Source organism: Budorcas taxicolor, chromosome 4 (genome assembly GCF_023091745.1).
Source record: "Budorcas taxicolor isolate Tak-1 chromosome 4, Takin1.1, whole genome shotgun sequence".
Classification (NCBI taxonomy): domain Eukaryota; kingdom Metazoa; phylum Chordata; class Mammalia; order Artiodactyla; family Bovidae; genus Budorcas; species Budorcas taxicolor.
The window spans coordinates 79,466,165-79,491,303 of record NC_068913.1 but is presented as its reverse complement, the minus strand read 5'-3'; the positions used below and the strand labels follow the sequence as shown (position 1 = coordinate 79,491,303).

The 25,139-nt window shown below is 42.8% G+C and overlaps 1 protein-coding gene across 1 annotated transcript in view; it reads left to right on the top strand.

Annotated features, from left to right (window-relative positions):
- HECW1 (HECT, C2 and WW domain containing E3 ubiquitin protein ligase 1) overlaps window positions 1-25,139 on the top strand; it is a 255,395-nt gene that overhangs the window by 198,315 nt on the left and 31,941 nt on the right. Inside the window, exon 21 of the mRNA XM_052638688.1 lies at window positions 650-802. Within this exon, the coding sequence (XP_052494648.1) occupies window positions 650-802 (153 nt within the window). The remainder of the gene's footprint in view (window positions 1-649; window positions 803-25,139) is intronic.

Here is a 25,139-nt window from a genome sequence, read left to right as displayed (position 1 = left end):
AGTCTTGCAACCCCATGGATGTAGCCTGCCAGGCTCCTCTAGCATGGGGTTTACCAGGCAAGAATATTAGAGTGGGTTGCCGTTTACTGCTCCAGGGGATTTTCCCAACCCAGGGGTCAAACCCAGGTCCTCTGGTCTGCAGCCTTGTGGACAGATTCTTTAATGACTGAGCCTCCAGGGAAGCACATATATGACTGCTTACCAAATTTTTCATGTACTTTCAGTGATTTCATAGCAAACCATCTCAACCGTGGAAAGCAAGCCCAGCCAGGAGGGCATAGCAGGATCAACTTAGCAGAAAGTATTTTCAATTCATGCACATGCACCATCACAGGAAATTCTTTTCTGTCTCCCACGACAAAGTCCAGCTGTGGACCAGCTGTGTGTTTTATCCAGTAAATGTGATATAATTGAGGAAGAAGTTTAAGGAACACTGCCATAAATGTTTAAGAACATCATCCTCAAACCAATCACTGCATCCTCATTTTCTTCAGCAAATTAGACTTCCCTTGGGATCCGTTGTAAAGAGCAGAGACTGCCCTCTACTTTCCCGGCACTGAGTCTGAAAGGGCAAGCCAGGTCCTGCATAGAGACAGGTCCCCCACCTCCCTCATGTAACGAGCTTCCCGGACCTCTGCTTCCTTTGCAGCCTGGACTACAGTGGTCCTTCGAGAGAATTCTTCTTCCTTCTGTCTCAGGAGCTCTTTAACCCCTACTACGGACTCTTCGAGTACTCTGCCAATGACACCTACACCGTGCAGATCAGCCCCATGTCTGCCTTTGTAGAAAACCATCTTGAATGGTAAGAGCTGGAATTTTCATTTTCTCATCTTGGAAAGTTCTGGTCTTTCTCAGTCAGAAGTCAATGGTATTCCTTGAGGATCATTGTGTTTGAAGCAGTGGCCCGATGTCATGAGGGGTGATGAGAGTAAACGACAAAGCACTGGAAACAAAATTCTCTGCTAGGTTTCACCCAGAATACAAAATGAATCACTAAAGATGCTGCAAATTTCCTATCAACTGCACATTGATGTAAGATACAACAGTTTTTCTTCTGAAGAAACACTGAGGTAAGTAGATACAGGTCCTGAGTGTTGATAATTCTCCTAAAATCCTAAGCATTCCCAGGGAGGGGTTCTTGAAGGTATTCATGTATTTGAGGTTCTCTGATCTTGGACTGATGGCTTTTGCACTGTGGCCATCAGCTTCTGCATCTTGCTTTAAAATAAGGCTGTTAGGTTAGATCTCTCAGCATCCTTCTGACTTAAAAGTGCAACATGTCTTTGGTCCTCTCATCTTGAGGCAATTACCACTTACTGAAATGAGTAAGAAGATGAGTATTGGTCAGTTCTGTGCACTTCTGTAGCTGAGATACCTCAGATATGGGTGGAAATCTCCAGAAAACTGCATGGGACAACTAGGATGCATGCACTCTCCTGTTTTGTCGCCCCAACACATGACTTGAAAAGTACCCCTGATTTCACTGCAGGAGCTCCTGTAATCAGGAGGGAAATGAGTCCTGGAAACTGCTGACACGGTTCTTATCTGACATAACTTACTGGTGATGTGTCCTGGGGCTGCTGGCGAAGGGAGCTTCTGGGGTAACACCTGGCCACTGGGCTTACAGCCCAAATCCCCATAATCTGATTTCATAGTATCAGAACAATCCACCTCTGCTAAGGCTGCCAGCTACAGCCCACAACTTCTCTCTCCACTCTCACCTCTGAGTTCTTCTTTTTCTTTAATTTTTTTAAAGTTTATTTTATTGAACTATAATTGATTTAGAATGTTGTGTTAATGTCTACTTTACAATAAAGTGATTCAGTTATACATGTATATATATATCTTTCATATTCTTTTCCATTATGGTATATCTCAGGATATTGAATATAGTTCCCTGTGCAATATAATAAGACCTTGTTGTTTATCCATTCTATATATAATAGTTTGCATCTGCTAATCCCAGCTTCCCAACCCATCCCTCCTCCCCTACTCTGCCACTTGGCAACCATTAAGTCTATTCTCTTATGTCTGAGTCTGTTTCTGTTTCAAAGATAAGTTCATCTGTGTTGTATTTTAGATTCTCCGTTTAAGTGATATCATATGGTATTTGTCTTTCTCTTTCTGACTTACTTCATTTAGCGTGATACTCTCTAGGTCCATCCAGGTTGCTGCAAATGGCCTTCTTTCTTTCCTTTTGTGGCTGAGGAGTATTCCATTGTGTACACACCACATCTTCTTTATCTGTTCACCTCTTGATGGACATTTAGGTTGTTTCCACGTAATGGCGATTGTAAATAGTGTGGCTATGAACATAAGGATTCATGTATCTTTTCGAACATAAGGGTACATATATCTTTTTGAATTATTCTTTTGTCCAGATATATGCCCAGGCATGGGGTTGCTGGATCATATGGTAACTCTATTTTTAGTATTTTGAGGAACCTCCATACTGTTCTCCATAGTGGTTGCATCAATTTACATTCCTACCAACAGTGTAGGAGGATTCGCTTTTCACCACACTCCCTCCAGCATTTATTTGTAGACTTTAAAATGATGGCCATTCTGATCTGTGTAAGGTGGTACCTCGTCGTAGTTTTGACTTGCATTTCTATAATACTTATCAATGTTGAGCATCCTTTCACATGCTTACGGGCCATCTGTATGTCTTCTTTGGAGAAATGTCTCTCGAGATCTTCTGCCCATTTTTTTATTGCATTGTTTGCTTTTTGTTATTGAGTTGTATGAGCTATTTGTACATTTTGGAAATTAAGCCCTTATCAGCCGCATCATTTGCAAATATTTTCTCCTAATCCATAGATTGTCTTTTGTTTTGTTTATGGTTTCCTTTGCTGTGCAAAAGCTTGTAAGTTTGATTAGGTCCCATTTGTTTATTTTTCCTTTTATTTATCTTGCCTTGGGAGACTGACATAAGAAAACATTGGTCAATTTATGTTAGAGAATGTTTTGCCTGCGTTCTCTTTTAGGAGTTTTATTGTGTCAAGTGTTATATTTGCGTCTTCAAGCCATTTTGAGTTTATTTTTGTGTGTGATGTGAAGGAGTGATCTAACTTCTCTGATTTGTATGAGTCAGCTCTTGAGCTGAGCAAGGCATGTGCCTGCTCAGGGGATGTGTTTCAAGTGTTTGGCACAAGTGAAGAAGCAAATGTTGTTGCTTTTTTGTTGCTTTTTGCCTTTGTTGTTCCTTTTCATGTAACTTATCAAATAACTGGATGATGTAGCTTGGGAGGCAGAAACACCCCTGGTGGTGTGGGCAGAGCAGCAAGTCACTACAGATAAGATTTAGGGCTAAGAATTGAAGACCAGCTCTAACTTAGTCACATTCCAGTAGGGTTCACCGGACAGTGGAGAGTACCATACCCGCATGAAACAAGAATATATGTGGGACTTCCCTGGGTCCAGTGGTTAAGAATCCTCCTGCTCATGCAGGGTACACAGGTTTGATCCTTGGTCTGGGAAGATTCCACATGCCTCAGGGCAACTAAGCCTATGCACAAAACTACTGCAGCCCAAGAGCTGTAGAACCCACAAACCGCAACTGCTGGGCCCGTGTGCTGCCACTCCTGAAGCCTGCACACCCAGAGCTCATTGTTTTGCCACAAGAGAAGCCACCACAATGAGAAATGCGCACAGCACAACTAGAGAGCAGCCCCCACTCACAACTAGAAAAAGCCCACATGCATCAATGGAGACCCAGCACAGCCAAAAATAAATAAATCAATAAATAATATTTTAAAGACTATATAGGTACGCAGATTATACTTCATATAATCCCCCAATTCTCTCAGTCTATGTGCATGAAATTTAAGGTGGTGTCTTAGAGGTCATGAATTAGAGTTAGCAGTCACTGAGGAAATGCTTTCACAAACATTACAGCATATAGGACTTTGCTGGGTATTGTGGGGATACATTCGTTAACTGAAATCAAGTACATGCTGTGTGTTGGGCGAATACAGAAGTAAAGTGAACGAGGTTTCTTCCCTCAAAGGGAGAGAGCACATGAGTAAATCTGTAATTCCACTATAGTATCTTAAATGCCAAGTTATACATATATAATACATGTGTGTGTGTAAGTCTGAGATACATATATAAGCCTGGAAATTGTATTAAATCATGAAGGAAAGTGTCTCACTCAACCCAAGGTAGGGGATGGTGCAGTGGGGAGTAAAACCAGGGAATCTCATAAAAAGGGAATAATTGTGCTGTCTTTTTTTTTTCTTTTGCTATTTTTTTTTTTAATGAAAAGGAATGGATATATGTGCCAATCTTTACTGATAGTTGAGTAGGAGAATCAACAGAGCAGAAGAGAAAAGTGTTTTGAGGAGCCAGTATTGGAAACAAGAATGAAAGGTGTGAAAGGAAATGGAGCCTTTGGCAAGCAGTGTAGACAGATCAGAACAGAAAATGGCTTTGGGGGTTGTGGGAATGAGGCTGGAGACAAAGAGAGAGGCAGATGGTCTCATCACATAAAGAGAATACTGTCACTGGGTTTGTGTTTTTAAAAAGTAAATCTTGCCATAGTGCAGGGAAAATTTTAAGGACAAAAGGCTGGAAAGAGCTGAGACCAGCTCCAGAGCGGTTGGTACGTCACAGGGAGAAACAGAATTCAAACTGAGGCAGAGGTGGGGTCTGAGAAAGGAGGGGACTAACCTTAAGAACGTCTCAGAGGGAGAAGAGACTCAGCTAGTTGTTTTACTGTTTGACTGTTGAGGTGGGAGGGAGAGAGAAATATAGAAAAAGCCCAAGGTTTCTGGTTGCACCATGGGACAGTTTGGGATGTTCACTGTGATGAGAATTACATGAAATAGACAATACTCAGAGGAAAGAGGAGGAATTTACTCTTTGACAGGTAGAAATTGCAGGTTCCATTATAAACAGGTGGGTATATTGGTAAATACCTGGAATATTGCCCTGGAAATCTGGGCTGGAAACTGAGATTGGGAAATACTAACACAGTCATGAAATTAAAAGACGCTTGCTCCTTGGAAGAAAAGCTATGACAAACATAGACAGCATACTAAAAAGCAGAGACATTACATTGCTGACAAAGGTCTGTATAGTCAAAGCTATGTTTTTACAGTTGTCATGTATGGATGTGAGAGTTGGATGTAAAGAAGGCTGAGCATTGAAGAATTGATGTTTTTGAACTGTGGTGTTGGAGAAGACTCGTGAGTGTCCCCTGGACTGCAGGGAGATCAAACCAGTCCATCCTAAAGGAAATCAATCCTGAATATTCATTGGAAGGACTGATGCTAAAGCTGAAGCTCCAATACTTTGGCCACCTGATGCTAAGATCTGACTCATTGGAAAAGACCTTGATGCTGGGGAAGATTGAGGGCAGGAGGAGAAGGGGACCACAGAGGATGAGATGGTTGGATGGCATCACTGACTCAACAGACATGAGTTTGAGCAAGCTCCGGGAGTTGGTGAAGGACAGGGAAGCCTGGCGTGCTGCAGTCCATGGTGCCACAAAGAGCCGGACACGACTGAGCAACTGAACAGCAACAATATCACAGGCAGACTGGCCCAGGAGGAGGGAGGAGAGGAGGAGATGGGAGCTCGCAGAGGTGGAGGATACTGATGAGTCCAGGGTGGCCAGGGCCCCAGGTCCCTGGGGGAAGCTGAGAATGAGTGGCCAGAGTGCCCCAGCTTGGGAGGAGTAGGACAGGAATGGAGGTGCTCCAGTGAAGACCTGCTCGTGGGGAAGAAGGCAGTCCAAGAAGGCAGAAGCTGGAGGGGGCATACAGGGGGTCCCCAGGGATCCAGAGCATAGGATTGGGAGGACAGAGCTTAGGACATCAGGGAATGATCACAGGAGCTGTGTTTGGATAGTGACAGAGGTTCATGAGGTTAAGTGCCCTAGTGGTGTGAAGGGGACCGAGTGTTCTGGAGGAAACCTTGGGGCCAAGCCCAGGAGTGACATAGGGAAGGCTACAGACAAAAAGTCCTGGGGGAATGCACAGGAGGCTCGCTGGCCTTCTGGCCAACTCATTACCACTTGAGAGTGGCCTCAACAGATGCCTTGCCAGCTGCCTGGACCCTGTTCTCAGGCAGGCTCTGTTGTCTCTGAACATCTCCGGCTGGATGAGGCCGTGTCGATGTGTCAGTTACACCTGAGAACCTGGAGGAAGGAAACCTCAGAGTTGTTGTAAGAATTAGCAAAGCTCTCTGGATGGATCCTTCATAAAAGTCAAAATGTTACAAAGTCTGGCCCAAAGTGCTAGTTACCTGCTGTCTTTGCAAAGGAACGGACTTGAGGACTTTCACCCACTGCTGTTCCTACCTTGGAAATATTTGCTGTGTAGCCCAGAAGCAAAATGGCAGGGAACTTTCTGAGCAACTAGCAATCTGAACAGAGCTCAGGCAGGTGAGAGTTCACATTGAATGGTGAGTTGTTCTGGAGCAATCTGGGACCTCCTCTCTGCCCTGAGGCTCTGACTCTGAACCTCAGTCTCCTAAGCCCCTGACTGACAGAAAAGCCCAAATGCAAAGCCAGAACTGGTCCCAGATTGAACCATAACCCTCACACAGGGTGGGGCTCGTGTTTCGTTAGTGCCTCAGAGGTCCTAGGGGAGAGAGGCAGTCACAACCAGTGGACAGAACTTGAACCACTGGGGCCAAGTCTGCTTTAGCTTTGAAAAGGAAGCCCTGCTGGGCTGTGGGCATTTGAACCAGATGGTAGCGCTGCAGTTATTCCTTCTGGATGTCTTCCTGTGAGCCGTTCTGCACCCCAGGGCAAATGCTTTTACCAAGAAAAGTGAGGGCACCCAAATGCTGGGCCATTTTGACAGTAGTGCACCCAGGAAGGTTCAACAGCCGAATGAAGTCACTCCAGGCCTTGCACAAAGTGTGGCAGCAAGTGGGTGCTGAGGCCCCTGCCTGAGAATTTGTCACTGTGACTGTGGCAGTGAGGGCGGGGGTGGGACGGCGCCACTGAGGAAACCTGAACCCTGAGTTCTCAGGCGTTGGCCCAGCCAGGTGGCACTGACCCATCGGCCGGGTGGGTAAGGCTGTGGCTGATCCCAGATGTCGGCGCCTGGCCCTCTTCCTTCCCTCACTCCCCAGGACACTTCGTCCCACAGTCCACATGGGCGGTGAGGAAGATGGCACTTACTATGACCAACATATCACTCATGAGAAAACAGAGACCAAAAGATTACAGGGCTCCTCACAGTCAGGGCCTTGACTTTGTAAAGCTGGAAATTGTCCCTAACACAGGTTGGGCTAGGACAGGAGTCTGCCTGGAAGGGAAGTGACTCCTGCCCCCTGCCCTCTCTTCCCTCCGCAGACAGGCCTGTAGGCCAGAAATAAACAGAGAGAAAATCGATCAGCTTTACAGGATTAAACATCACCCTGGATGGAAACGTTGCTCGGGTGTGGCTAGAAGAGGCCTCTTTACACAGGTCATTTTTTAAATTATTATTCAAGTTCTTTATCTTTTCACTGGCCTTCCTCTGTGTCCCACACTCTGTTTTGTCTGTGTCCCCCTAGAGAGTAAGCTCCATGAAAGCAGAGATGGATCTGTCTTACTTTACTCTAGCACAGGCCTGGCACTTAAGGTGTTCAAAAGAGCAGTTCATATGGGTGCATGAATAAGGCTTGTTCCACAAGCCACATGACCCACTTCCTTCTACCAGAGCCATTAAGACAGAGGGCTCCTATAATCCAGGGGCAGTTAATTGTTCAAAGGTCACACTTTCATTTGTCATCTGTGGTTGTAACTCCCTTACAATGTTGGCAACAAACACACATGTCCCTGGGAGCTTTGCACTAAGCTCTGCACGATGCTCACACTCTGCTTATTATGACACAAGGTCGCCCTACACACACTGCGCCTGCACCATGGGCCTCTGTCAGTCACCTCCAGGCCAGGCAGTACCCCAGAGATGGGCAAAGAGGCCTCTGACCCCAGGTCCTTCCCCTGCTGGCTCCTCCCTGACTGTAGCTACTTGAAATTCTCTGCTTCCTGCTTGCTGTGTGTGGGCTTTGCATATGCTAGGATGCAGCCTGGAAATCAAAAGGAGGTTTCTACCTCCTTCCCTTTGTTCCTAGTGAAGTGCTGAGAGATACTACCATGAATAAATATGGTGGAGATTCTATACACACATAATAAGTAAACTGAAAAGAAAATCTATTTTTTTGAACTTCAGCCTAAAAGGACTTCCCATAATTGTTTCATTACTCATTTGTATTACCCAGTTAGGTTGTATGAACCCTGCTTTGGCCCTAGCTCCAGAGGCTCTCTGCAGTGGCACAGGAGGAGGGTTCTTTTTCCCTTCCCTTTGGTCAGAGCAGCCAAATAACAAAACTGAAGCTGAGATTGATACAGCACAAGCTTTATTCAATCACCAAAGAATGGAGAAGCAAGGACTAAGTTCACCGATCAACATCTAACCCACCAGATGGGAGGGATTTAATTTTTAGGAGTAAAGACAAAAGGAGAAGAAATAAGGCTAATGATGAAGAGACCTATGCTTTAGTCTCCTAGGGAAGGAGCAAGGCTTTTTCAAGGGAGTGTGACGCCACACCCCTAACCTTTTTTGATACTTAATATCCAGTCATGGTCAAGGGTGAAAGTGAAAAGAAAGTGAAGTCACTCAGTCGTGTCTGACTCTTTGCGACTCCATGGACTGTAGCCTACCAGGTTCCTCTGTCCATGGGATTTTCCAGGCGATAGTACTGAAGTGGTAAGTGTATCTTTTAATATGCTAATGTAGTAAATATCAGTGTCTGATGAGATTCAGGGTCTGTCGGAGGTCAGATTAATTGCCATCTTGTTCCCAACTGGCTCCTTCTGGTGTTTTGTAGCTATCTTTCTTATCTCTGGACCCTTTAACTTAAAGGTTTATGTTAATTCCTGCTAAAGGTGGGGATTGATGGGTTTTAAGCAGAAACCTGGAGCAACTTTAGAAACATTTGTACCACAGAATTTCCAAGTTGATAAGAACATTGTTAAAATGTGCCAGGCTAACACTCATGCCAAGTAAGAGAGAGGAGGTGGAGCTGGAACCCCATTGGGCCTCCCATAGGAACTGTGGTCACATATGGACACAGCCCTGCCCTCCCTAAGTCAGGGAGAGAAAGGCCAGGAAATAGCACAATGTCCTTCTTCCACCCACCAGTCCCACTGGCCAAGCCAACCATGGACCAGAGGGCAAGGAATCTCCAACTATTGCAGCAATAATGGCCTATCCCCAGGGTCACAGAGTGGGACAGAAAATGGAGGGAAACCCATGAGGGGTGCATGACAGGGATTAAAAATATCTGAAAGAACCTATACAATTCAGGACTTTCAGTTCATCCACTAAAAGTATTACCATTTCCTTAACTGTATGTGTCCATTGTAGGTGTCTTTGATCCAGAAATCTTAGGGTAATATTCCAAATTCCTTATCTTTATTCTTTGATTATGATTTCTATTTGCATATTAATGAGGAGAAGGCAATGGCACCCCACTCCAGTACTCTTGCCTGGAAAATCCATGGACAGAGGAGCCTAGTAGGCTGCAGTCCATGGGGTCGCTAAGAGTTGGGCATGATTGAGCGACTTCCCTTTCACTTTTCACTTTCATGCATTGGAGAAGAAAATGGCAACCCACTCCAGTGTTCTTGCCTGGAGAATCCCAGGGGTGGGGAAGTCTGGTTGGCTGCCGTCTCTGGGGTCGCACAGAGTCAGACACGACTGAAGAGACTTAGCAGCAGCAGCAGAGGTACTCATGCTGATCTTTTTACCCTTTTAATCATCATTGTATGCTGATTTTATGTCTCTCAAGATACAGAAGTGAATATAAAGCTAAACAATAAAACATTCATTGAAAATTTGTTAAACATGCCAAGCACCATACTAGACACTTCCAACAGCCCTGTAACCCAGAGCTATAGGAGAAACCCAGGCTATAGAGGAAAATAAGGTGCAAACATTAGCAAACTCAGAGAGATAATCACAGACCAAGCTGAGGTTGGAACCCGGAAAACCTGACTGCAGTAGGTTCTAGCCCCTTCTATTTCCCCTCTGGGCAAATTGCAATACAATGTGATAAATGCTATCTGTACTTCTATTATAGCACTTAGCACATTACATAGTTATCAGTATTAGGTATAAGGTGCTTTAAAAATGAGTGAGAATAGTTGGCTGGCAGAGATGGGGAAAGGAAACTTCCAGGGAGAGGGCCCGAAATTCACAGAAGGATGACAGGTGAACAAACAGATGACAGCTGTGTTTGACTCCAAAACAGAGAAAAGAAAAGCTGTAAAGCCTTCTTTCACCAGATAGGGAAGGGCATTTAATGGCATCTAGGGACTCTGGGCTTTAGCCAGGCTTCCTCAATACGTGAACCGTGAACTTCCAGATGTTCAAGCTGCTTTTAGAAAAGGCAAAGGAACCAGAGATCAAATTGCCAACATCCACTGGATCATTGAAAAAGCAAGAGAATTCCAGAGAAACATCTATTTCTGCTTTATTGACTATGCCAAAGCCTTTGACTGTGGGGATCACAATAAACTGTGGAAAATTCTTCAAGAGATGGGAATCCCAGACCACCTGACCTGGCTCTTGAGAAACCTACATGCAGGTCAGGAAGCAACAGTTAGAACTGGACATGGAACAACAGACTGGTTCCAAATAGGAAAAAGAGTACGTCAAGGCTGTCTATTGTCAGCCTGCTTATTTAACTTATATGCAGAGTACATCCTGAGAAACGCTGGGCTAGAAGAAGCACAAGCTGGGATCAAGATTACCGGGAGAAATATCAATAACCTCAGATATGCAGATGACACCACCCTTATGGCAGAAAGTGAAGAGGAGCTAAAAAGCCCTCTTGATGAAAGTGAAAGAGGAGAGTGAAAAAGTTGGCCTAAAGCTCAACATTCAGAAAATGAAGATCATGGCATCTGGTCCCATCACTTCATGGGAAATAGATGGGGAAACAGTGGAAACAGTGTCAGACTTTATTTTGGGGGGCTCCAGAATCACTGCAGATGGTGACTGCAGCCATGAAATTAAAAGACACTTACTCCTTGGAAGGAAAGTTATGAGCAACCTAGATAGTATATTCAAAAGCAGAGACATTACTTGGCCAACAAAGGTCTGTTTAGTCAAGTCTATGGTTTTTCCAGTAGTCGTGTATGGATGTGAGAGTTGGACTGTGGAGAAAGCTAAGCACCAAAGAATTGATGCTTTTGAACTGTGGTGTTGGAGAAGACTCTTAAGAGTCCCTTGGACAGCAAGGAGATCCAACCAGTCCATTCTAAAGGAGATCAGTCCTGGGTGTTCATTGGAAGGACTGATGTGAAGCTGAAACTCCAGTACTTTGGCCACCTGATGCAACAAGTTGACTCATTGGAAAAGACCCTGATGCTGGGAGGGATTAGGGACAGGAGGAGAAGGGGACGACAGAGGATGAGATGGCTGGATGTCATCACTGACTCAATGGACATGAGTTTGGGTAAACTCCTGGAGTTGGTGATGGACAGGGAAGCCTGGCGTGCTGCGATTCATGGGGTCACAAAGAGTCAGACACGACTGAGTGACTGAACTGAACTGAACTGAGGGACTTTGGGTTTTATCATGAAAATGTCAGTGTATTTTTTTAGGGGAAATAATGTCTTGAGTAGGTCTGTATTCTAAAAAGTCAACTCTGGTTATAAGTAGATGAATTGGAGTGGAAATTGGAGGTGTCAGATTTAAGTGGCAGTTCTTTGAAATAATTGTTTGAAAAGAGGATAAAGAATCAAACTCAGGTGGAAGCAGTGGGAATGGAAAGTTATTTTAGAAGAATGAAAAAATGAGCAAAATTTAGTGGTGGACTATAGACAGTGGGTTCGGAGAAGGTAATGGCAACGCACTCCAGTACTCTTGCCTGGAAAATCCCATGGATGGAGGAGTCTGGCAGGCTACAGTCCATAAGGTCACAAGAGTCTGATACAACTTAGCGACTACACCACCACCACCACCACAGACAGTAAGGGTGTTCATTATATTAAATGTCCCACTTGCATAAAATGGTGCATACAAAAATGCCAGGTAAAAAGTTCTCATCTATTTTGAATGGAGGTATAAAAAATAAAACTGTAAATGTGGAAAGCTCCAAACTTACTTTTATGTCTAATAAATTATGAATAGTACACAATATATGTATTTTCAGATCTTTATGCCTGGATAGGAAAGATTCATGTTTCAGCTGAAACATCTCCTCTAAGTGCCTTCCCTGAGCACTCAATTTAAAACAGCCCAGCCAGTTATAACTCTCCATTTAACATCTTAACTCATTATATCGACAGAACTTACCACTCTCTAAAATAAAGTATATTTTAGATTTATATTGTACACTTGTAACTCCTTACTATTTGTCTCACTATTTATTACTTACTAACTCCTTACTATTTATTTGAGAGAACGAGGTCTTACTTTCCTAGTTACAGACTTTGCACTCAATAAGTATGTGTGGAAGGAAGAAAAGAAACAAGGGACAGGAGGGAGAGAAGGAAGAAGGGAGGATGAACGGATGAATGGATGAGTAGATGAGTGGATGGGTGGGTAGATGGATGGATGGGTAGATAGATGGATGGGTGAATGGATGGATGGATGGGTGGATGGATAAATGGATGGATAGATGGGTGGATAGATGGGTAGGTGGGTGAATGGATGGGTAGAGGGGTGGGTGGGTAGGTGGATCGATGGATAAATAGAAGGAATAATATTCAATTCAAACTCCCTGGTTGTGAGAGTTTCAATCTCATTTCAATTTTTAGTTCACAATATTTGGGATTCAGAAAAATGGAGATCATTGTTGAGTGTCAGTTAAGTTTCTACTCATTGTTCTCTCTGAAATCACCACTGAAAATTCTTTATCTGTCTCAGTGATTCTGAATACCACTTTCCCCAGAGCAAATCTAAGATGCACTAAACAACTGGAAAAGGTGAACTCTTTTGAGTAAGAGCGCCAGAGTGTCGACATGCACTGTTCGTTAATGTATCATTCTAAGAAGTCGTGATATGAGTCACTCTTTACGTAATTGTCAGTGTGAGAAGAACTTTCAGAAGCCAGAGTTAGAGATCTGATGTTGTTTAGTCAGTTTCTGTGCAACCACCAGAAGGTCCGAGTGTTCATTTCAACTTCGTGATGGTGACAAATTTAACCTATTAGTATCATAACCAGAAATTTTGGGCCCTCTCAAGCCAGAATTTCTGAGAACCTCTGCTAACTGCAAAGCAGGCTCCTCCCTGTCTTTCTGCCCCTGCCATGCCCTCTCCCTTTCCAAGCAGACACAACCTGGGTGGCAGAAATCTGTTTTCAGCTCTTTAGCAAGAGGAGGTAGAGGCGGGAGGGAGGCCTCTTGGAGCATGTTTAGAGTTTGGCCAAGTGGGTATTAAGTGTAATTGTAGAGTTTTATGGAACTTAAGAAGTCCTGGATAACACACTTTAAATATCCCTTGCTACATCTGCAGAGTCTGAATTAGTAGGTAGGAACCACAGTATCATGAGATTCCATTGAATGTGTCCTGGCCCTTCAACCCTCAAAGGCCCCTCCTGAAAGAATAGCTCAGTGTGTCTTGTTCATTTGAGTCATGGGTCAGATAAGCTCCCCCACCCCCACACCATCCCAACAGCAGCCCCTGTGCTCCTTCTTAGGCACCTACAAGAGCTTCTCTGGTCCCATTCCTGGCTGAATCTGAGCAGCCTTCCGACCATTGCCCTAGAGAAGCTCAGTGCACACATTAGTTGAGAAGTCCCCATAAAATATGCATGTCTGATTGTGACTGTGTCCGCTTCCTAACCCAGTTTTCTTAAGAACTTGTGAGAAACCTTTAGTAAAGCTTTCAAAACTATTAAAGAGAACTCTTTTTCAACATTTGCATTATTCAGAAAAAGACGTAAGGTTGTGTGAGATTTATATGACAAAGATGGCACTTTGACTCAGTTGGAAAAGAATGGACTACTCAGTTAATGATGCCAACACAGCTGACTGTGCAACCAAAAAAGGGGAAAAAATAGATTAAATTCCTCTATAGTATAAAGCACATGTAAAAATATGACAGTAAAATGTCTTCAAGAAACTCTAGAGGACTTTCTATATATTCTAGAACAAACATTTTTGGGAATAGAAAACAAACTTCAGAAACTTTGAATGGTAGAGACTTTTTCAGTCAAGATTTGAACCCTAGAATCTGTAAAAGAAAAGAAAGATATATTTAAATGTATAAAAATGAAAATAGTGTTTATGGCAAAAAAAAAAAAAAAAAAAAAAAAAAACACCATAAAAGCAAAAGGTAAATTTTGATTTTGAAGAATAATCTTTGTAAATCAGAAAAACCAGAGATTGAAAATCTGTAAAATGTAGATTTCAAAGAGTTCTTCTAATGTGAAAAGAAGAGAGAAACAACACTAGAAAAATCAGCAGAGTGAAAAAAAACTGTTCAGAGAAGAAAAAAATCCAAATAATCAACAAACCCATAAAAAGAATTTCAGCTTTATCAATGGCCACATAAAATGACAATGATGTATCACTTTATAACAAATTAGAAAAAATTAAAAAGAATTATATCTTTTCAAGGGGATATGGGTGAAAGTTATTCTCTTGCATTTCCAGTAGAAACAAGACTTTGGGTAGCCTTTTTTTCAAAGCACAATCAATGATATATACTATAACTTTTAAACCCATATACCCTTTGGCCCATGATTCTATCTCATAGAAATAAAAGGACTCTTATAATAACAGTTAATATTTATTGAGCCCTCATTATGGACCAGGTTTTTTTGTAAAGGCTTTGCATGAGCTGCACATGCTGTTATGATCCCCCTGTTTTATAAAAGAGAAAACTGATACCCATACAGGTTCAGTACTTGCCCAAGGTAACACAACTGGTAAATGGAAGAACCAGGAATCCAACCTAGGTACGTGGTTCTACAGTGCAAACTTCTAAAAGCTATCCTATCTTCCCTAAAACATACCAGGATGTTTATTTCAGCAGTGTTTGTGAAGACATGAATATAAAAGCATCCCAAGTATCTATCAGCAGAGACCAGTTAACTTCAGCTCTACACTCCACAGTGACATGAGGTGTTAACGGGCTGAGTCAGATCTTACCAGATGATGGAGGGGGGTTTCTTTAAGATATTGTTGAGGGAAGAAAAGCAAAAAAGTATGAACAACACAATTTAAAAACTGAAAAATAATGACACAAAACCTGTATGTATATAAATATAGTTAGATATGTAAATACAAATAAATTAGTATATGATCCATTGGATCATAGAAAAAGCAAGAGAATTCCAGAAAAATATGTACTTCTGCTTCATTGACTACACTAAAGTCTTTGACTGTGTGGATCACAACAAACTGGAAATTCTTCAAGAGATGGAAATACCAGACCACCTTACCTGCCTCCTAAGAAACCTATATGGAGGTCAAGGAGCAACAGTTAGAACCAGACATGGAACAACAGACTGGTTCCAAATTGGAAAAGGAGTACATCAAGGCTGTATATTGTCACCCTGATTATTTAACTTATATACATAGTACATTATGTGAAAGGCTGGGCTGGATGGAGCACAAGCTGGAATCAAGATTGCTGAGAGAAATATCAGTAACCTCAATATGCAGATGACACCACCCTTATTCAGAAAGCGAAGAGGAACAAAAGAGCCTCTTGATGAAAATGAAAGAGGAAGATGAAAGAGCTGGCTTAAAACTCATCATTCAAAAAATGAAAATCATGGCATCCAGTCCCATCACTTCATGGCAAATAGATGGGGAAACAATGGAAACAGTGACAGACTTTATTTTCTTGAGCTCCAAAATCACTGCAGATGGTGACTGCAGCCATGAAATTAAAAGACACTTGCTCCTTGGAAGAAAAGCTATGACAAACCTAGACAGCATATTAAAAAGCAGAGACATTACTTTACTGACCAAAGTCCATATAGTCAAAACTATGGTTTTTCCTGTAGTCATGTATGGATGTGAGAGTTGGACCATGAAGAAGACTGAGCATCGAAGAATTGATACTTTTCAACTGTGGTGCTGGAGAAGACTCTTGAGTGGTTCCTTGGACTGCAAGGAGATCAAACTAGTCAATCCTAAAGGAAATCTATCCTGAATATTCATTGGAAGGACTGATGCTGAAACTTCAATACTTTGACCACCCAATGCGAAGAGCTAACTCAGAAAAGACCCTGATGCTGGCAAAGATTGAAGGTGGGAGGAGAAGGGGACAACAGAGTATGAGATGGTTGGATGGCATCACCAACTCGATGGACATGAGTTTGAGCAAGCTCCAGGAGATGGTGAAGGACAGGGAAGCCTGGCGTGCTACAGCCCATTGGGTCGCAACAGTTGGACACTGAGTGACTGAACAGCAACAAAGAATATGATTAAATGATTTAGATGAAAAATATGGAAGCATACATCTTAGTCAACATGGGTCCCAGGAGATGAGATGGGGAGAGAGCTGCCAACAGAGCTGACTGCTCCAGAAGACAAAACCAATGATAATTTTTGAAAGCATCCATGAGCATATTAATGAATTGATATAAAAATTATAAGTGTGTGTAAACTTTTAAAAATCCTTAGCAATTAAAATTGCATTTGGTTCAAATGGCTTAGCTAAGTTTTAGAGAGAAACAGTTGTCTTAGACATTAATTCCTAAATGCTCCCTCCTATTTCTGAGGACCCAGTGCTGGATGGTGAGCCTCTGGCGTATTAGAAATGCCACATGACTATGCTGCCACCTCACTCACTCCACCTCTGGTGTCTTCCATTCTCCCTCCCATTTTGCCAGCCCCCTCCCTTTACTCGATCTTCACTGGTAGCTAGGACAATAAAGGATCCACCTGCAATGCAGGAGACAAGGTTCGACCCCTGGGTCAGGAAGATCCCCTGGAGAAGGAAATGGCAACCCACTCCAGTATTCTTGCCTGGAGAATTCTATGGACAGAGGAGCCTGGTGGGTTGCAGAGTCGGACACAACTTAGTGACTAAACAACAACATATACATTTATATCCTGCACCTCTGTAAAGAGAAAGAATTTTTCTGTCCCCTCAGAAATCTTCTCATGGTCCTTCCCAGTCTATCCTTGACCCTTCTCAACTCCGTGAAACCTCTGAATAAATCTCTTCAGCACCTGTTTTCTTTGTATGTTCTAGAAATTCATAGAGATGAAATTATCTATTAGTACTCTTTAGGAGTGATTCTCTCACTTGCTTTCATCATTTGCCTCCTGGACTCAATCAGGAGCAAAACTTGGCGCCAAGTCGCACTCCTCAGGAATCAGGATTCCCATGGCTTTTCTGGGTGGTTGGAGGCGAGGAGTGTTCAGGCAGGTGGTTCTGTCACCTGCCCAGCAGCAGGCCACCCCGCCTCTCCCTGCAGGCCTGCATGTGCGGGAGGACAGATACCACGCCTCAGTCTTCCCACAGATGAGGAGGGGACAATTACAGAGCAAACCACTGGCAGGAATGCCAGGACAAAGCCAAACCCACTATTAGCTGTGGAGATGGGAGACTAGCTTAGGGCCAAACCCTGAACTCAGCCGGCAGGAATGTGCACCCAGCAGAGGGAATGCAGACCACGACGGGTGTGGCCTGGGAGCAGGGAGATGTCGTTCTGCAAGTACGGGGGGCTACAGAGAATCAAGACTCCACTTCCCAAAGGCTAACTCCAGAGCAGCTCCACAGCAAGGACGAACGTACTGTTCCCACCTGCACCCCCACCCCCACCCTGTTTGTACTGTGCTCACATCCTAAAGGGAGCTCGGCATGGTTTCATTTGTCTTAGCCATCCATAGCCTGGTCACTGCTCTTTCTGGAAGCTCAGCTGGGTAGGGCAGCTCAAAGGGTGCAAGGTTTTGAGGAAACAATGTAAGAAGAGAGGGAAAGACTTGAATTATAAGAGAGGACAGAAATTGATGGCACAGGAGCCCCGGGGAGGCAGGAGGGAAGGTACTTGTGTTTAGTCATTCAGTCCTGTCCGACTCTTTGTGACCCCATGGACTATAGCCCCCCAGGCTCCTCTGTCCATGGGATTTTTCAGGCAAGAAATACTGGAGTGGGTTGCCATTTCTTCTCCAAGAGGGAAGGAGGTCTATGGCAAAAGTGAAAAGAGAAACCCCAACACCTGAGCAGCCCTTCTTCCTCTAGACTGGAGGGAAGCCCCTGGCAAGTGTCCCTGCTTACAGGCTGGTGACACAAGAAGGAAATTAGCTCAGAAAAAAAGGAAGAACCCCTCTTCTATGTAATGGAGCAGGAGAAGGCATGGATGCAGGTCGTTGGGCTGAGAGGAGGACAAGCAGGACACTTCGCATCCTCTGCTTTTGGAAGAGATAGGTTTTTGAGCTCCGTCCTTCTGTGGTACCCATGCATTGACTGATGCCTAAGGCAAAACTTCACTTCTGACTCTGAGACCTTTTTTTGCTCATGGGATCTTAGTTCTCCTACCAGGGATTGAACCATGCCCTCAGCAGTGAAAGTGCGAAATCCTAAACACTGGAGCACCAGGGAGTTCCCCAGAACTTTTTTTTTCTGTCTTTAAAAAAAAAGGTGGGAGGATGAGGGACTTTGAGTCTGTGGTTCTCAAACTTTAGTCAGTAACCGCAGAACTTGTTTTAAAAGCAGATTCCCAGAACCCACCCCACAAAGAGTCTATTCTCTGGGCACTTGTATTTGAACAAGCATCTCAGAGACCCTGATGCCAAAGGAAGGGTCGCCACCCTTGGGAAAACATTGCCACAGATGCCGGCAGCTTCATGCGTGCCCCCCTGACCCCCCGCCCCACCCAGAAAGTGTCAGAAAAAGAAAGCTAGATATTTGTGCAGTTTTCACACAAAGACATGAAATCACCCCAGGCAGAAATGACAGATTTTCACTTCATTTACCAGTATGTGAGAAGTTAGAAAACATGAAGATCCAAAAAGGAAGGCAGTAATATGGGTAAAGCATGGGAACAGGCATGGTGTGGGAACCTCATATTTAATGCACTCAAATAATGAGGTTGAGAAAGGATAATTATTTTTAATTAATCAAAGTTATGAGCATAAGGAAAGGAATATCTTTGAGATGGGTTTTTAAAATATAATAGAACTTAGCAATTATGAAGTGCTTTTTCATCTTCAAAGAACCTATTAACATTAAATTACTCTTTTCTAAAATTCTCCCTCAAGGTAGGTAAGTGAAATTATTATCCCTTATTTGAAGATGGGAAGAGAAAAGTGGAGAGGCCAGGACATGCTATGTAGACCTAACATTTAAAGGATTTCAAAAAAAGAAAAAAAAAAAAAAAACAAGTTCCCGCTGCAGAGACTGTGGAGATCTGGGTTTTCAGGCTATGATTTCCCCATTAGCTCTCCTGTATGCTTACATTTTTGGAAAAGAAGTCACAGCACATTTTGTGTAAGTGACCACTGGTGAAGGCATGGGAGAAGCTTCCGTGCTGTGCTAAGATGGGAGATGTCATTTCCTATTTTTCTAATGTCCCTGGTTTATTAGGATTTAAACTGAGGAAAGCTTTCAAGAGATCAAAGTTAATTATTATTTGACCAGACTGTTTACATTACCTTACTTTAGCATCCTAACATGTAGCATGGGGATTAAAAATTATGCTTTGATTACATGACTCAGACTGTTTTATGAATATATTATGACCTTATTAAATAAATGGAAATGGATTATGCCCATCTTAAAAATTTGCTTTGAGGACAAAGGAAATGAAAGTAGTCTCTAGTAACAATACAACCCTGAGGCTAGATACAATATGTGGTCAATATCAGGGCTGAAAAATTCTTAGGCTTGACTCGAAGTATAAAAATTTAAAATATTGGAAGTATTGGATAAGTCACTGACTTGTTTAAATAGAATTAACAGAGTCAGCAACATCTCATCTTCAAAAGACTTTCTATCAGAAGAGGTTTTTAAAATATAAGTTATATAAAGGTTTATTTTCTGTTTAACCTCAATTTCATTAAAGGATATATATGTTCAGAGCAGTGGGAAGGGTGACGAGTTGGATTGCAACAGAAACTGGGATGACTAGAGGGCCAGGGCCAGTGCCAACCACCTGGAAAGGATTTCCTAAACTGAGAATAGTAAAGCTGTCTGGGAAAAGTGTTGAAAGGAACATTTCAGATGGACCAGAGACAGAAGTTCAACCATAATCAAGTTGAGAACAGGAACAAAGTCCCCAAATGGACACAGGGTCTGAGAAGGGTCAGAATTGGTGGAGACATGTAAATCTCACGATCAGTAATATGTATGTGAAAGACACGTGGAAATCATTCCAGATTTCTAAGAAAGTGTGTGACATAATCCAGGAGACAAACCCTCAGGCACAGGCTGGGAACAGATCAGACGGATGCCTTGGGACCTCTGTGGACACAAACAGACAAGAAGGGCTTCCAGTTTTCAGATGATGAGTAGCAAACGTGGACTCCAAGATTGGCTTTCCCTACCATCCAGTCTTCTAGGGACTTTCTCCTTATATTCTAATCTCAAAGAATATCAATTAATTCTATTATACAAAGAAAATACAATCAGTTGATAAATCTTCAAAACCGCAAAGCTGAATAGAACATAGTTGCAAGCTCCGACATCATGTTGATTTATTACATTGTGTGTGCTTCCCATCCTTCTCCTTCACCAATACAATTAATTCAGAACCAATTACATAAATAGCTTCAAATATTCCTGGTATCTGGTTATACCAGTACTTCCAGTATAGGATGAGAACGTGATTTGTCAGAGCCATTACTATTTCACCATCATGTAGAAAGTACAAAATGTCACTGTAGCTGAGACTTAGGTAGTCGTTCAGTAATTCTAATAATTTCCTGAACCATAATGTCACTAGGCTATATGCTCTTGTCTGTTGTGCTCTAAGGACCCCAGCAACTAGACAGTGCCTCACAAATGGCTTATTGAAACCATTTTCATGGATTTGTTAAAAGGTTGAATGGATGGATGGATGAAAAACCTAAAAGTTGCTTAAGTTATATCCAGTTGATTATTTTTTTAACCTGCTTCAGTTTTCATGAATACTGTGCTTTATATAATGAAGCATAGACAGGGAATGGTATGACAGTTAAGGGGGCAATAGGGCACTGTGAGTTTTGCCTGGAGCACAGCGACACCACTATTCCTTTATTCTCTGGGCTGTGCAGCTCAGATAATCAAGGCCTTTTAAACCTTTACCTTCCTATTTTACCCAGCTGGATGAGGATATAGCAGATCTCAGAATATTTTAGTTATCCAGGCAAGCAGCATGTTTTGTTCAATTTTTCTATATAATTCTGGGCATGGACGCTAACTCTTTGTCTCATTAAAAATCAGAGTCTCCTCTTGCATGAAATTAAATATATGATTTTAGGGATTCAGCTTACAAACTCCACAATAATATGTTTAATAATCATTCCAGAACACTAAGGAAGAGGATTATCCTCTTTATAGTACCCTGCACTGGGTACTATATTGCCTTCCCAGACTTGCCACAGCAATTTTTCACAAACTGAGTATTCCCCATTCTGAAAGTCCAAAATCAAAGTGTCAGCAAGGGGCTTCCCTAGTGATCCAGTGGCAAAGAATCCACCTGCCAATGCAGGAGACACGGGTTCGATCCCTGGTCCAGGAAGATCCCACATGCTGGGGAGCAACAAGGCCCGCATGCTACAACTATGGAGCCTATGCCCTAGAGCCTGGGATCCACCAACTACTGAGGCCATGTGCCGCAGACGCTGAAGCCCACATGCCCTGCAGCCCATGCTCCACAACAAGAGAAGCCACCACAACTAGAGAACAGCTCTCATAGCAATAAAGACCCAGCACAGCCAAAAATAAGTTAATAAAGTAAAATTTTGTCAAGATGTCACCAGGGACTTGTTCCCTCTCAAGACTCTAGGGGAGAATGCTCCCTGACTTCACTCAGCTTCTGCTGGCTCCAAGCGTTCCTTGACTTACAGGAGCACCATTTTAGTCTCTGCTTCTATATCTTCTCTTCTGTCTCTTATAAGGACCTTTGTCAGTGGACTTAGGGCCCACCTGGACAATCTAAGATGACCTCAGCTTGAGATCCTTAATTATATCTGCAAGCACCCTTTTTCCAAATAAGGTCATGTTCACAGGGTTCAGGGTTGAGGAAATGGATGCATCTTTGGGGGCACATTCAACCCACTACAGATAATCAGCACAGTCTACTTCTGGAAGGACGTTCTCTGAGAGGGAGTCACCCATTTGGCCCACCATATTGCCACACTGAGGAGCAAGCAGCTCTGGTCTTACTCCTTTGCCTTCCCACAGGACTGATACTAATGGGGGCACTTGGCAGGGACCAAGGCTAGACATTCATTTCAGTTGCTAATTAGCAATCAGAAGGTCATATCCTGTCATTATCTTATGTTGGCATCTTTTTCATGACAGATGAAGAAAACTTCAGATTTTCTCAGCTAATTTGCAATGCTGTTTCCACACACAGCGAAGCTAGGAAAGCCAAACATAAATCAAGCAATATTTAAACAGTTTGAGAGGGCATGAGGGAGGCAATTCATCATCCATTCCTTGAAATATCATCTGAATTAAAGGTATAAAGAATAGACCTAACTTCCTGCTGTATAGCACAGGGAACTATATTCAATATTATGTAATAACCTATAGGGAAAAAGAATCTAGAAAAGAATATATGCATACATACATGTATATGTATAACTGAATCAATGTGCTGTACACCTGAAACTTACACAATATTGTAAATCAACTATACGTCAATTAAAGTTTAAAAAAAAGACAAAACAAATATATACTAGTTTGGATTTAACAACAACAGAAAAAATAATAGACCTAACTTTCCTAACCCCAGTGGCCTTGACCTACATTCCACTCCAGCCACCTGCTCCCACAATGGCCTTCCCAAGCTCATTATCACCCAGAACTGGGCCATATCTGAAACTGAAACTATAAAATCCCTACATCAATCATTCTACAGCCAGCGCTCCCACCTCCTCCCCTTACCGCAGCTGCTCACCAAGCTCATTTGCACCTCAGATTCACCATCCGCTGCCCATATGGCATGGCTTCCTTCACCCCAGGCCTCCCGCAGGCCTCCTGTCCCTGAACGCAATTCCCTCTCCCCTCCGTGCTTGCACTCCATCTGATGGGCCAAACGCCACCTTGGATCAATACATAACTCACTCTTCCATGTTCAGGGCCGGAGCTGTTTCCTGCGCCTCTAGTATCGGATCAAATGAGATGATCCTGAGAGACAATACGATCCTAAATCATACTCTCTGACCTCAGCAGGTTCGACAGCGAAGCTCACCAGTCCTTTGATGTATCTTTCATTCCCTGTCTTGAAGCCTCAACCAACCAGATTCCTTCACTTTGAGAAGGTAACTTCAGATCTTGCAGACATGGAAGCACTGAGAAGGACTACCTCAATTTCCCACCACAATTACAAAGACCCCCCAACCCTAGCACTGTCCCTGCATTGCCCTCCTCCAGTTCCAGGCAGATCCCTCCACTGAGCCTCTGGACCCATCTGTTCCCAACTCCTCCACACCCTGCTGCAGGAGTTTCATCCTTCTCCTCAATCTTTATACTTTACCCTCTCCCCCTGCTTACAGCTCCTTTCCCTCATCCTCTACTTCACCTACTAAAATCTGACTTAAGTATTCAGCATTGAAATTGCTCTTTCTTTGAGCAGTAGACACCCACTGGTCACAAACTTAGGGGACTGTTATCCCTCCCTACCTTAATGGAAACATCACTGCAGTAGATATGAACTCCTACCTGGAGGTCTCTGGAAGTCTGCTCCCTTAGATCCTGAGACACCAAGATCTTCTAGTTTTCCTTTTATTGCTATTATATGTAAATATTTATACCTTTAGCAGTAGTCAACATCCACTGTAAAAAACTTAATGGACATGAGGAAATATTCCACACAGAAATAAGTGCTATTAATATTTTGACTTAAGTCCTTCCATTCTATTTTATTAGATGGATGTATGGATAGTTGAATGGATAGATGAATGCATAGATGGATAGACAAGTGAACAGACAGACAGATAGATGGAAAGACATAATTTTACATAATATACTACAGAGTACATCATGCAAAATGCCAAGCTGGATGAATCACAAGCTGGAATCAAGATTTCCAGAACAACAACCTCAGATATAGAATAGCATATAGCAATATGAGAATAGCAACCTCAGATATGCAAATGATATCATTCTAATGGCATAAAGTGAAGAGGAACTAAGAGCCTCTTGATGAAGGTGAAAGAGAAGAGTGAAGAAGTAGGCTTAAAACTCAACATTCAAAAAACAAAGATCATGGCATCTGGTCCCATCACTTTATGGTGAATAGAAGGGGAAAAAGTGGAAACAGTGACAGATTTTATTTTCTTGGGCTCCAAAATCACTGTGGACAGTGATTGCAGCCATGAAATTAAAAGATGCTTGTTCCTTGGAAGGAAAGCTATGACAAACCTTGACAGCATATTAAAAATCAGAGATATTATTTTGCCAACAAAGATCTATATAGTCAAAGTTACAATTTTTCCAGTAGCCATGTACAGATGTGAGAGTTGGACCATAAAGAAGGCTGAGGCCCAAAGAATTCATGCTTTTGAATTGTGGTGCTGGAGAAGACTCTAGAGAGTCCCTTGGACTACATAGAGATCAAACCAGTCAATCCTAAAGAAAATCAACCCTGAATATTAATTGGAAGGGCTGATGCTGAAGTTGAAGTTCGAACATTTTGACCACCTGATATAAAGAACTGACTCATTGAAAAGACCCTGATGCTGGGAAATATTAAAGGCAAAAGGAGAAGAGGACAGCAGAGAATGAGATGGTTAGATAGCTTCACTGACTCAGTGGACTTGAATCTGAGCAAACTCTGGGAGATAGCATGAACAGGGGAGCCTGGTGTGCTGCATTCCAAGGGGTCACAAAGAGTCAAACATCACTTAGCAACTGAACAACGGCAGCAACGAACAGCAGTTGAATCAAAGTTTGCTGTTTTATAAACTTTTCTGTGTTCAAACTTTTCTGTGTTCTATTCTGTGTCCAAACTATGAATTTTAAATCTGTGTTTTTATCCTGATTTCTCTGTTGAGTTTCAAACTCTTACTTAAC